General features: G+C 55.0%; 6 protein-coding genes across 6 annotated transcripts; 4 read left to right on the forward strand and 2 right to left on the reverse strand.

Moving 5' to 3' along the window:
- Positions 1–22: 22 nt before the first annotated feature.
- On the forward strand, positions 23–1,421 carry BU26DRAFT_520022 (uncharacterized protein). The gene has a single exon (XM_033829206.1). The coding sequence runs from the start codon at positions 51–53 to the stop codon at positions 1,302–1,304; it is 1,254 nt and encodes a 417-aa protein (XP_033683316.1). The 5' UTR covers positions 23–50; the 3' UTR covers positions 1,305–1,421.
- A 1,565-nt stretch (positions 1,422–2,986) lies between these two features.
- On the reverse strand, positions 2,987–4,274 carry BU26DRAFT_331316 (uncharacterized protein). The gene is made up of 2 exons (XM_033822187.1): positions 3,966–4,274; positions 2,987–3,909 (listed from the first exon to the last, which is right to left on the reverse strand). The coding sequence occupies exons 1-2, from the start codon at positions 4,161–4,163 to the stop codon at positions 3,121–3,123; spliced, it is 987 nt and encodes a 328-aa protein (XP_033683317.1). The 5' UTR covers positions 4,164–4,274; the 3' UTR covers positions 2,987–3,120.
- A 1,282-nt stretch (positions 4,275–5,556) lies between these two features.
- On the forward strand, positions 5,557–6,031 carry BU26DRAFT_565717 (uncharacterized protein; the record flags this gene model as incomplete). Its single annotated transcript, XM_033833427.1, has 2 exons — positions 5,557–5,622; positions 5,678–6,031. 2 exons carry the CDS (start codon positions 5,557–5,559, stop codon positions 6,029–6,031), a joined length of 420 nt encoding a protein of 139 aa, XP_033683318.1.
- Positions 5,681–7,400, reverse strand: BU26DRAFT_520023 (uncharacterized protein). Its single transcript, XM_033829207.1, has one exon. The coding sequence runs from the start codon at positions 7,381–7,383 to the stop codon at positions 6,166–6,168; it is 1,218 nt and encodes a 405-aa protein (XP_033683319.1). The 5' UTR covers positions 7,384–7,400; the 3' UTR covers positions 5,681–6,165.
- Positions 7,401–7,513: 113 nt separating this feature from the next.
- BU26DRAFT_331386 (uncharacterized protein) lies at positions 7,514–8,989 on the forward strand. Its single transcript, XM_033822188.1, has one exon. The coding sequence runs from the start codon at positions 7,615–7,617 to the stop codon at positions 8,659–8,661; it is 1,047 nt and encodes a 348-aa protein (XP_033683320.1). The 5' UTR covers positions 7,514–7,614; the 3' UTR covers positions 8,662–8,989.
- Positions 8,990–9,792: 803 nt separating this feature from the next.
- On the forward strand, positions 9,793–10,795 carry BU26DRAFT_331393 (glycoside hydrolase family 11 protein). Its single transcript, XM_033822189.1, has 2 exons — positions 9,793–10,139; positions 10,187–10,795. The coding sequence occupies exons 1-2, from the start codon at positions 9,936–9,938 to the stop codon at positions 10,673–10,675; spliced, it is 693 nt and encodes a 230-aa protein (XP_033683321.1). The 5' UTR covers positions 9,793–9,935; the 3' UTR covers positions 10,676–10,795.
- The last annotated feature ends 2,108 nt before the right edge of the window (positions 10,796–12,903 follow it).

Below are 12,903 nucleotides of genomic sequence, written 5' to 3' on the forward strand. Positions count from 1 at the left end.
TCGCCGCATCTTATGCCGACATCCCACCTCCCACCTAAACACCGCCCACAATGAATCTTATCGCCTACTCCGACTCGGAAGAGTCCGCCAACGAAGCGCCATCCGCACCGAAGCCCGCGGCAAAGCCAGCGTCGAAGCCCGCCTTCCAGAAAGTGGTCGACCGCTCGAAGCCAGGCAAGATCAAGCTCAACCTGCCCGGCGCATCACGAACACAGCCGGAGAAGGATGACATAGAGGCCGAGGCTCCTCCGGCAAAGAAGGCGCGCACAGGAGGGGGTGCTTTTAGTGGGTTCAACGCCATGCTGCCAGCGCCGAAGAAGCCAGCCCCAAGTGCGGCTGCCGGAGGGGCGACATCTGGGAAAAGGGGCCTGGGCAAGGGCTTGGGCGCAGGAGTGAATCTTAAGACGGGCGCGGAGCCGGCATTCAAGCGGGAACCTAAGGTTGCGGAGGACGAGTATGATGAGAACGGCAACCCAGTCAAGAAAGAGCCCATGCAGAAGGAGGATTTCAGGGCTCTGCTGAATCTGCCTCCACCGAAGACCGAGACAAAGATCGAAAGCGCGCCCCTGCAGAAGCCGGACCTTGCACAAGCGGAGCAGCCGCCGGAGGTCAAGCCGGCTGCGAAACCCAAGTTCGTGCCAATGTCGGTCTCTCGTGGGAAGAAGAAGAAACCAATGGTACCGCGACCTGCGGTTGCAGCCCCGGAAGAGGGCAAGCCCGGAACAGCATCTGCTCTGAAGTCATCAACAGGAGAGCCAAAAGGCCCCGCTAAGCCCAAGGTGTCGCTATTTTCTTTATCGCAGGACGCCGAAGCGCCGACGAGGAGCCAAGCGAATGGTAGCTACCAGCCACTCCTCTACGGTTTCGAGGAGGAGGATGATGACGATGCGGCTCGTGCAGACGGAGCCTTTGAAGCACAAACTACACACCAGACTACACAAGATGCGTCTTCAGTCAGCCAGCGCACACCCGGAGCATCAAACGATCTAGCCAATATCGCCTCCGAGCTGAATCTCTCAGAAGCAGAGCGGCGGCAGCTCTTCGGTCGCAAGGGCCACGGCCCCGACCTCTCCGCCGCAAAGATTACCGAGTTCAATACGGATACCGAATACGCGCACAACGAGATGTTGCGGCAACAGGGCGAGACCGTCCAGCACAACGCGCTCAAGTCCATCACTGGTACCGGCAAGAACAGTCTGCGGAGCTTGGTCAACGTCGCGACAACGCAAAAGGATGCTCTCGAGGAGCACTTTGCGCAAGGCAGGCGGAACAAGAAAGAGGCGGGGAACAAGTATGGCTGGTGATCCCTGCAGCAGCAGTCCATTAGCTTCAACGCTTGCACTCAGTAGCTTAATGCTTGCACTCAGTAACTAGTGGAGCTATGCTGAATGCCAAAGTAGTATATCAGCTCACTCGAACGCTGCCTCCTTTCTCTTCTGAATACCCGTGACGCGGGACCTTACACCCGAGCGCTGCCACACCGCTCGCTAGGACTACACCCACACATCCCCCAACCCACTCAATCCGGATACCCAAACAAGTAACAATCATCCTCCTCCGTCCCCGACTCCTCCCCCCTTTCCCTCCTCCCCCTATGCCTCTCCCCCCTCGCCCTAACCAAAGCCCTCTTCCGCCCCAACTCCTCCCTTTCCTCCGCCTCTCTGCCCCTGTCTCCCTCCTCCCACAGCCCGTCAAAACAGCCCCTTGCCACCAACGGTCGACTATCGTAAAATAACTTGCCCCTTCCCCAATCTTCCTCACTGCCTTCCACATATGATGAAAGTGACGCAAGTTGGAATACCGCAGCACAACGCATAGTCCTGTAGCTTCGGCAGCGCTGACCCAGGTTGCGACGCGCTGCTGGAGATCTGCGGGGTAGTATAGCGGGTAGGTGTCTTTGTTGTACTTCGCTGGCGGCTGCATGTTGGCGTATATTTCTATTCTCGACAGCTTAGGTAGGATGGCTTTTGCGGGTTTCAGATGGTCGCCGAGCGCTTCCAGAGCGTAGCAGCTGTCCACTGCGATCGTCAAGCCCTGCAGCGAAGTGGGTAACTTCTCCCACGGCCGCGGCGTCATCGCGCCTTGAGCCGGATTCGTCTGCATGAGGGCTTCTTGCGGGAGCGTGACATGCGTCAGCGCACTGCAGCGTCGCAGATCGAAGACTGCGCTCAGACGATCCGTTTCGATGCCGAATACGTATTCGGCAGGGAGTTCGAGGCGACGCAGCCTAGGCGCGAGACGGGCGAGGATGGTGCCGAGATACGTGGTTTGGGTTTGCTCGCTGGTTGGGTGCAGGGCGCCATCGAAGAGCGGGTGGAAAGCGCCTAAGCCCGACTGGTACTGTTTTGAGCCGAGGAGCAGTTCCTGCAGGTTCGGCATCATGCCCAGCAGGAGAGCCAGATAAGCGTTGGGTTCGTGGCGGGCGAGGTCGGCGGTTAGGCTGAGTTCGAGGGGGAGGGGGAGTTCAAGGCGGGTAGTTAGGGTCGAGCAGGAGCGCTGGAAGAGCGTGGTTTCTCCTTTGGTCATGCCCGGAAGGCGTCCGATCTTGGTCTTGGGTGGATCTCCCTTGGATTTTTCTATATGGAAGCTTGCTTTTGGCGATAGAAGCTCGAGTGTGCGTGCTTTTGCGGCAAGGACTGGGTGCTTGAAATACGCACGGACGAGTCCTCGGGCTTTGTCGGCGTGGACGAGGGGCTTCGTTTGGAGCAGCTCCTGGGCGAGGGGCCGGAGTGAGCGGCACACCCGGGTTAGCTTGACCAGCTCTTTCCTGCGGTCCTTTGGCAGGGCGGGGAGCTGCTCCACGATGGCCAGAAGAAGCTCAGTTGGGAGCTGGAGGAGGATAGGAGGGGACATTGTGCGGGAAATGGTCTGCTGATGAGGATGGAGGGTGCTGATGGTTCAGTTGTGAGGATGAAATGGAGAGGATGTGCGAGGAGTTAAGTAGGGGTGAGGAAGAAAAATGTTTAGAGGACCGAAGTTTAGAATCGTGCTGCGCTTCTGGTAGCGAGGCGAGTCCTAGCGATTCGCTCTGCTGCATGGTTCTGTTGGTAGAATTTGCGTTGAGGCAGGCATAGACGAACCCGACCATGGTCCAGTCGACATTGGGCTCTCGGGCTCAAATTACTTCGGACGGGTGGCTGAAGGTCTCGCGGCGGCGGGATCCACACGTGGAAGCACTGTGATCTCATCTTCATCTTCAGCCGTTTCCGCAGGGCGCATTCCCTCTCCATGCCGCCCGCCATCCAACTCATACACCCCGCTCTCTCCGGCCTCAAGCTCGTGCGGTCTATCCACAGCATGCAACTCCGCCTTCTGAAATAGCGATGGGTGCCTCGGGTCTGCGACCTCTAAACCCTCACCTACAGTTTGCATATCCTCCCCTGGTGTGGAGGAATTGGCAGCAAGTTTTCTCTTGCGCAGACGCCTGCGATAAATCGTTGAGACTACTACAACGATGAGAACAATGACCACGCCTCCGACTGTGATGCCGATTGCTACCTTCATGGTTGAAAATAGGTTGCGGGGCATTGGTGGGGATGTGCGCCTATCGGGTGTGGGTGAGCTTGTGTTTTGATCGGAGTCGACCGGTTTCGGCTGGGTGGTGGATGTTGTGGAGAGGCGTTCGGAGGATAATCCCTCGGTTGACGCGCTCCCTGTCGCTGAGGAAGACGTTGTGGAACTAATTATCGATTCATCCGTCGCGCTCGATGAGACTCTCTCTGCACGTTCCGCAATCCTCGAAGGACACTGCTCTGCCTCACAAGCCGCTGTAGCCTCTTGATTGCCTGTGCTGGCATTGAAACATAATTCTTTCCAGAACAAGCACATCTGTCCCGGTATGCTATCGCGGTATTCGGGCATGTAGGGTGCGTAACCATCGCTACATGTACACTCGTAGTCTAGGGTGTCCTGGGGCAGCAGTAAGTTGACGTGCAGAAGCTGCAAAGGCAACAGCGGGCCCTTACACTATCGCATCCGGCTCTCACCGCTTGCGACCCACAGATCTCTATGCAGCTGTTTCCCGATAGCCTGCACCAATCCGTTTTTAAGTCGTCGGGGATCCCGCTGGGACTGACCTCGCAACAGGGTTCCAGCTGCGCAGTGACCGCACGCGAAAAGACCATTACCGCCACGGCCACGGTGAAGGATATGAAGGAAACCATGACGAAGGTTTAAGCTTGTTTACGCCCGAATCCCTTTCCGCTCCCGAAGGCAAGGCTTTAAGGTCGAAAGCTCCGCCTACTCTTGGCGTGCTGTGCCGCCAGCAGACGGCGCTTGGCTGCTTTTGAAACATTTCCTAAGCGTCGTTTCCTTGAAATGATTGGAAAGAGTAGGGTAGTTGGTCTAGCGACTCATGCGTGGTGATAGTGACGGAAGTGTTGTTTTATGCGTGAGGCGGAGTCGATGATTGCTGCATTCTCTCGTACCTGCGGAGGGCTTGACCATCATCGTGCGTCGACGCAGCTGAGCCAGAACACATCGAGATGGGAGGATAAAATTCCTTCGATTTCTCCTGAATGCTGTCGCGATAACCAAAGAGAGGGATTTTCTACACTCGTTCGGGTGTGAGCATCCAGAGTCGTCGCCGTAATGTTTTATTGGTAAATCCTCTAGAGACTTGCCATCTTCGCGGACAGTATCACGTGCCTCCGGGTTCGCTCTCCTACCACAGTAGAAAATTTGGCTCACTAACCGTACGTGAAAACGGAGTGGTATCCGCGCGGTTCAATGGCGGCCTAAAACGTCGTAGACCGCGCCGCGTGCCAAAGTCCAGGCTTCGAAGTCTCGCTAAGTGCTTCGCCGACAAGCTCACACGATCCACGATCGACGAGCCCTACAGGAATGATCCCTAATCGGATGTAGACCAGCGAGACATACCGCGCTTGCGGCGTTTGCGTGGGTCATAAACGCCGTTTCCGGAGGCAGCGAGTTATCTAGACGCGCTCTTCAAACCTTAACGAAAAAGGGCCCTCGATAGGTTTTAGCAATAGAACCCATAATGGCTGAGACGCATGTATTAGGACCGAGCCCGCACCTGGAAGGGGCGTCTGCAGACATATCGCATGAAGTAAGACAATATCTCAAAGACGACTTGTGAAAGAAAAAAATGTCTTGCCGTAGGTGTCATAGAGAGCCACGTGGAACGAATGAAACAACAGCGGCGAATAGTCTGGACATGCTTTTTTGAGTTGGAGCTGAGACTGGAGATATCAGAAGTGATGAAAGCAACGATGAGAGGTGAATGTTTCGGATAGGGGCCGTGGTGTTAACCGTAGTGTCCAGACGTCGAGCGCAAGTTAATCGGCTGCTGTGTAAAGTGACGTCGACCGATGCGGTCTTCCAATACCTAGGTAGTTTCCTATGCCCGTAAGTTGACCGCAAGTGCGCTTAGTAAACGCGCGGCTCCCGCAGATATATACCCGTGTAGGCCTGGCGTGGATGCAGCATCAGCAACTCTTCCTCGGTATAAGTATCGAATCTGGTCAGATCTAAATGCTCTCGTTAACCGACTTCATCTCCCTCAGAACGCGCACATATCCGACGTTTCAGGCAAGGATGGCGAAAGGAGGCTGTTTGTGCGGGAGGGTGACGTTCGAATTCACCGGCGAACCTGTGAAGACGGTAAGTCACTAGCGCACGCTAGTGGGTAACTGCAATACTGATAAACTGGCTCAAGGTACTCTGCCATTGTCTGAACTGTCGACGAATAACCGGCACTGCATTCTCTACCAACGTCAGCGTACCCTCTTCCTCCATGCGTCTCCAAGGCGACCCAAAACACTTTGTCTTCGATTCCGGTCAAGGGCCAATCTTCAAAATCTCCTTCTGTGGCGAATGCTCGTGCACGCTGTGGAAGGAGAGCGACGCAGAGGGCTTCAAAGGCTTCCACTTCATTCAAGCTGGCGCCTTGGGGCAGGATTTCGACAACCATCGTCCTGATGGGGAGATCTTCACGGGGTTTAGATCGAGATGGCTGGATGCGATCCAGGGCGTGAAGCAATTTGAGGGCACGGATGAGGGCCTCGACTAGTTTCGTAAGCTAGAGCGCATTTTCTCGTGGTTAATCATCACACGTTTCTGGGTATCCTTTAGATACGAGATAACAGGGCGGGAGGGCGACCAGCCAGTAGAAGCTCGAGATCAGTCCGGGGCGTATAAGCAGCTTCACTTCCCCGTCGCCGCCTTTGCCGCTGCGGCCTCCCTCTTTCGCTGCAGGTACCGTTCCTTGGCGCTGCTGATCTCGCTTTCCGTCTTCTGGCTCTTACTAGCATGCTGCAGCTTCCGCTGCTCTTCAGCATCTTCATCTGCTTTGCGCTTCGCGGCTTGTTCGATCTGCTCGGCTACCATCTGCGTCTGCCTAGCTCGGACATTGCGCTGTGGAGCATTACGACCTTGGTAACCTGTCTGAGCACCGTCCGGCTTAGCCGATGTAGTGGGCGCGGAAGAAGTGCTCTTTGGCTTCGCAACAATATTCAAGCCAGCGGAAAGGAGCTGTCTCTTGTCTGCCACCTGACCCTCCTCGTTCAGAATGATGTTCTTGCCCTGCTCCTGGAGCTCCTTGGCAATCTCCACATCCGTCTTCTCTTTCGGTTCCTCATCCAGCTTCACGCCCTCTTTGGCTAATCGTGCCGCGGCTTCCATGGCTTCCTGATGTCTCTTCTCTTCCGCCATGAGCATCTGCTTGTGAAAGCCCTGCATCCCAAATGTTCGCCTCTTCTCATCCTCTGCCTCCTGCCTCCTCCTCTCCTCCTCTTCCGCCTTGCGCGCTTCTTCTTGTTGTGCCTTGTATGCGCCTGTGACGAATTTGTCCTTATCTGCGAATTCGTCGCCCTCGGCCTCCCGTTCCCGTTGCAGCAGCTTATCACGGGCCCTTAGCTGATCCTTCTTGCGCAGCTCTGCCGACTCGAACAGATTGTCCATGTATTTCGGTCGGCGCTGTAGAGAGTCCTCTCGTTCTGCTGCCTTCTTCGCGGCGGATTTGGCGTGTAAGGCGTCGTATGCGGCGTCGTAGTCGTAGATGGATGAGTCGACCTGCATGGCTTCTTTGGCTCGCCGCTCCGCTTCTTGCGCGCTGGCCGAGTTTGCGAACGAGGTCGGATCATCCTCCTTTAGTAGCGGTTTCCGGGTTGGAGGGCCAGGAGGCTTGCCTTTTGGTTTTGACGACGGCTTGGCCTCCTCGGACTTTGATTTGGAGGCTAGTATGTCCTCGTAGCTGAGTTCGCCGATTTCCTGAGCGCCATCTGATACTTTCGCTTTGGGCTTCGTATCTTCCTCCTCTTCATCGAACAGTGGCTTCTTCTTGCCAAGCGTCGGCTTGCTGGGTAGCTTGCCAGGCCCGCTCGCCGCCTTGTTCTTTACGTTCAACCCGAATTTGAACGACATGGTGGCGTGGAGTTGTATAGAAGCGCTGGAGGAGCGGCCGGGGGAGAGCGGAGCTTAAATGCCAAGCACGCACGGGCCAGTGAAATCATCGTAACTTCCGCAAAGCCTCCGCGCTTTCCTATCACACTCACCATTCACTCATCAACGCAGTCGGCAACACAGCATCTCTCCCTCGCTGCAAAACGACCTCCATCTTCATGCACATCTGGAACCTAGCACATAGTCCGCACCATGGAGGAGCCGGCTAGCGACAAACATCAAGAAAAGGACGCATATGGCGGCTCCAAGGCGACCAAGTTTCACTTCAAACCGAAGTCCGAACGTTCAAAACGACGCCACAGAGCAAATGACGACGGAGACTACCATGAAGAGCAACGGTCTAAGCGACGCCGATCCGAGAGAGACCCTGAATCACGACGCAGCCACCGAGAGCCGAAGCGCAAAGATAAGCATCGCCGCTCTGACTACGACCGTAGCTTCGCCCGAAATGGCGAGTACAATGACCCAGACCACCGTTATCGCGAGTCTATATATGATGGCCTGGATGGCGAGGGCCTCCGCTCGCCGGAGGCTGATCCCGACGATGCCTTTCGCGAGTCGCTCTTCGATGCGCTCGCCGATGACGAAGGGGCGGCATACTGGGAGGGCGTGTACGGACAGCCCATACACGTATACCCCAATACGAAGCCTGGTCCGGACGGCAAGCTGGAGCGCATGAGCGAGGAAGAGTACGCGGAGTATGTTAGGACTAAGATGTGGGAGAAGAGCCATCAGCACATCCTCGAGGAACGTGCGGCAAGAGAGAGAGCTCGCCAGAAACAGAGGAGGCAGCAGGACGATCTAGAAGAAGAGGCTGACGGGGAGGAAGAGGAGCGGGAGAAAGTACGGCGTCAAATGGAGGAAAGTCTGAGGCGTGGCGAAGCGCGGAAAAAGGCCAAGGAGGCAGAAGTATCGTGGGTCAATTATTTAAGAAAGTGGGAAGATCTCAAGAATAAGGCTCTTGCCCAGGAGCCTGAAAGTGGGGTACGGGAGACCATCCCCTGGCCAGTGGCATCAGGCAGATCCAAGCACGTCGAGAAAGACGAGATCGAGCGGTTCCTGAAGTCCTCTAGTGCTTGGAGAGAGGACGCGGTTGCTTTGCTGAAAGCGGAGCGAGTCCGGTGGCATCCCGACAAGATGCAACAGCGCTTCGGGCAGCATATCGATTCCGAGACGATGAGACTTGTCACCGCTGTCTTCCAAGTCATCGACAGACTGTGGAACGAACGCCGGACGTAGTGGTGACACTACGGTGCGTCACTGTCTCCCGATACTTCGGGCCTCGCTGCCGTCTAACAGTGATCCTGCAATCAAAGCCAGAACGCCTCCACCGAGGCTTTGCCTCTTTCTTCGACAAACCGTACCCCTTGGGCTCGACGCGGACAGTCTCCAGTATTCATCGCTCTTGGAGTCATTGCGCCCATTCCTTAGCCGAGCTATGCCAGGGTGTTTGTCGACCTGCAAGCCTCGTTCTTGCCATCGTCAAAACAGATGCCCTTAATAATAGCATTCGTCAAACCTGGTCATGTCGTCCCTGAGTATTTTGAGACGGGTGTAAATCGGAACATGGCTGTCGCAACCATATTGACATTCTCCCATTAACATTGTAGGACGACGCTCTCCGCGCGCCAAGCCTGCCCTCTATCCCTGCCATTTAATCTACCCACTACTGCCAAGAGAGGTCAGGCGCGTCTCTTGGGTTACCCTGGCGCATAGGAGCTTACGATTCTTATAATCCGGCTAAATTCTTGGACCCTTGGGCAAAAGGCTTTTTCGAACCCATCGCCGGAGCTTTTTGTGTGGGAAGCAGCGGCAGCAGTCTTGAAGCCAAGAGAACGCGGGGCTTTCTCAAATTGAAGCCGAGGCGGCAGGATGTTCCGAGCGGAAGCTTCACCTAATGGCACAGCTCTTGGTTGAGCTTGAGCATAGTATCGCGGTCGCTTTGCCACAACGTCCTCCCATTTCGTGGTTCATGAAACCGCAAACGAATGCGTTTATTTGATGCCGATCGGAACCAAACACACGGCCTCATCCCGACTCGTTTTATGCTGTCCAGACCCAGGTCGGCCTCCACCCTTCGGTACGGGACGATCAAGCCAGCGCCTCTCATGACCAACCAAATACACAGATGCGGCCCTTGGCCGGGTTGCATCATGTCACCATCAAAGAAAAGAGAATCCGCGGCTCTGCCAAGGCGTACTTGGGCATGAATAGCCGGTGGAAGCATTGAGATCTGGGGAAATCAATCTACCTCCGCGGCACGCTGTACTACCCTATGCACCCCACAAATATACCGGTAAAAGTACGCCACTTTACGTTGCCAAAGCACTCGGGATCATCCCCCAACCAGGAGCCTCCTCTGGGCCGGGCGGTTCTGTGGCCTTGCACGACATGGATTGCAATGATGGCGATATCAATTTCAGACTTTTCGCAAGTGAATATATAAAGACTGCGCATCTCCCTCCATAGTGAGCCACCACGCAACTTCCAATTCCAATATACACGCCGTCATCATGGTCGCATTCTCCTCGGTTTTGCTCGCCCTTGGCGGCGCTGCTTCTGTGCTCGCCACTCCCATCACCATGAAGAACTCCCCCCTGAACCTCATCACCCGGGGCACCTCGGGCGTCCAGACCTCCCCAGGCACTGGCACTAACAATGGCTTCTTCTACTCCTTCTGGACGGATGGCCAGGGTTCCGTGAACTACAACAATGGCGTAAGCCTTCTACACTCCTTTTCATAACCCCGTCTTAACGTCGACAGGCTGGTGGCAGCTACACCGTCTCGTGGAGCAATGTCGGCAACTTCGTCGCCGGCAAGGGCTGGAACCCCGGATCCGGCAGGAATGTCACCTACAGCGGCACCTGGAACGGCGCCAGCGTCAACTCGTACCTTTCGCTCTACGGCTGGACGAAGAGCCCCCTCATCGAGTACTACATCGTCGAATCGTTCGGCAGCTACAACCCTTCGTCTGGTGCTCAGAAGAAGGGCACCCTCGCCGTTGACGGCGGCACCTACGACATCTACCAGACCCAGCGTGTCAACCAGCCCTCAATTGAGGGAACCTCGACCTTCTACCAGTTCTGGTCCGTCAGGCAGCAGAAGCGTGTTGGTGGGTCGATCAACACGCAGGCTCACTTCGATGCTTGGACCAAGGCTGGCCAGAAGCTCGGCTCGCACAACTACCAGATTTTGGCTACGGAGGGATACCAAAGCAGTGGGTCTGCCTCCATCACTGTCCAGGGTCCTTGAAGAGGCTTTGTAACTTCGCTGTCTAGCGGAGACATTGCGTGAAAGGAAGTTCTTGTGTCAATAACATACTCCAAAAAAAATGTAAATATCTTTGGCCAGGCATAACTGTGATTCATCAAATCGAAGCAATACATAGCCCGTTCGCGGATCACTCTCACAGCTCTACGTTTTCTCCCAACCCTATCGTTGCCTCAGCGCCCAGAACTTCGACACCCTGCCAGCCCAGTGTTATCTAATCTGTCAAGATCGGTCCCCAACCCCAACCGTCCACGTGACGCTGTCAGCATAGGCGGTCGCTGACACAGTCTCGACTATTGCCCTAATACGGAGATCGTCGACCGTAAAAGGCAAAATAGCGAGGTGCGGCATACGAGTAGCTGAGCTCCACAAGCCGCTTCATAGCCCGAGCGTTAACCTCTCCCCGGTACCCGAGCTCCCTACGCCAAACGTCAAGCTCTGATAATGCTGTAGCACTCAAACGAGCTGAAATGCTTATGGCTGCCTGTCGAAGCGGCCATACAGTTGAGCCGTTTCAACCCCATTGCGTGCCAGAGGACACTGTTGGTCTCCAATTGTGAAGTGCCTGGGTAACGTCCCACGCATCTTTGCGCAGGGAAAAGTAGAGTCTCCTTGCTGGGCATTTGGGGTCGTGTTGGACTCCCGGGGGTTAATCGTTGCGGGTGTTCGACGAGACGCTTCGGTGTCCTGCGAGATGCTGGGTCAATTGGAGCATAGGAGCGTTGTTCGCCCCAACGCTGCATGCAGAAATAGCGGAATGGAGAGAGATAGAGTTTGGCTTCTTTTGATTATGCTGCAGTGCCTGTCTGGATACAAAGATGTGAGCGGAGCACTGAGATTCCTGGTGTAGGTTCTCGACCTCAGATATAAATTTCTCCAGTCATTCTCACCGCTGTGTCCGAGCAGGATAGACTCCAAGGAAGAGAATACCATTTTGCCTTCCTCGCCGCCTACAGACGTCTCTGTACCTCAGTGTCCAAGACTACATCTCTGCTCGATCCCCTCGTCATTCCACGCCGAGATCCCGTACACCCCTTCTATCCTGGCAAATTTCGCAGCCGCGCCGCCATGTCAAGGTATGTTCTTCCTAGTTTTGTCATCCCCTGCATATGGGAAACCGCTAACACTGAACTTTCAGCGCCGCGAACTCCAGCCGCTCGAACGCAAATCCATCCTTTCTGGATGCAAACGCCAACACATAGTTTGCAAAGCATTGGCAGCCAGTTCGCCGGTCAAGAACGCAATGCCACGGCGCCTAATGGACGCTCTACGCTAGATAAGAACGTCAGTCTACTCAATGGTGAAGGAGTAGGAGCGAGCAGTGAAGAAGGAGATGTGATTCTCGGATGGCTGGCTGGTCCAGATGATCCATGATCGACACATAATAGGTGGGACAGTTGATGGTGCATGCAGCTGCTAAGAGAAGAAGCGATATAGACCAAATCCTCGGCACACTCCCTAATGTTCACTAGCTCTTCAAACGCGCTCCTCTCTTCTCCACTATTGCTCTCTGCCTTGCTCGCGGCAGGGGCACCAACCCATGTGCATAAATCGGTTGTGAATCTTTCCGCCTTCGCCCGTATCTGATATATATATAGCGCTGATAACTGCCAGTGTCAATTTCGGCGCCTGGAAAAACAGTGGTCTTTCGTGGAACCGGGATTGAACTACATCACGCATTATAACGCGCGCATCGAGGACTTCTATTCTCATATCGATACGCCTTTTTCGCCCACGCATGTTCTGAAGCTACTCCGCTCCCCATTCAAGGAGATCCGGAGCACGGAGGCCGACGGCGTCAATATATGCTAATCGCAACCGATGGGGCCTTCATTAACGGCCTTAACGCCTTATGGAAAAGTAATATTTCATTTCCCTTCGGCTATTCTATCTTCAGCGGCAAGAGGAAGTCAACACTGCCTTTTCACACCCTTCTTTCACGACTCCAATTACTCCATGCGGCGGCCCCGAGTATCTCAGACATTGTTCTCTCATACTATGGCGGTGCGTTCTTCATTGCTACGATGGCTTTGTCCGCTAGAATTGGGGTAGATTTCAATTTGGGTAGGTTCATCGTGTACAATTCTGACTCCATTAAAGCAATCGCTAGCAGCTGTCTGACGTATACCATCTCCATGTGTTACATGATGAGCACTTCTTTCCTCGAAGCCCTAGGCTTACAAAATATTGTTCAAGAGGTGCTTTCTGCA

Source organism: Trematosphaeria pertusa (assembly GCF_010094035.1).
Source record: "Trematosphaeria pertusa strain CBS 122368 unplaced genomic scaffold BU26scaffold_8, whole genome shotgun sequence".
NCBI classification, from domain to species: domain Eukaryota; kingdom Fungi; phylum Ascomycota; class Dothideomycetes; order Pleosporales; family Trematosphaeriaceae; genus Trematosphaeria; species Trematosphaeria pertusa.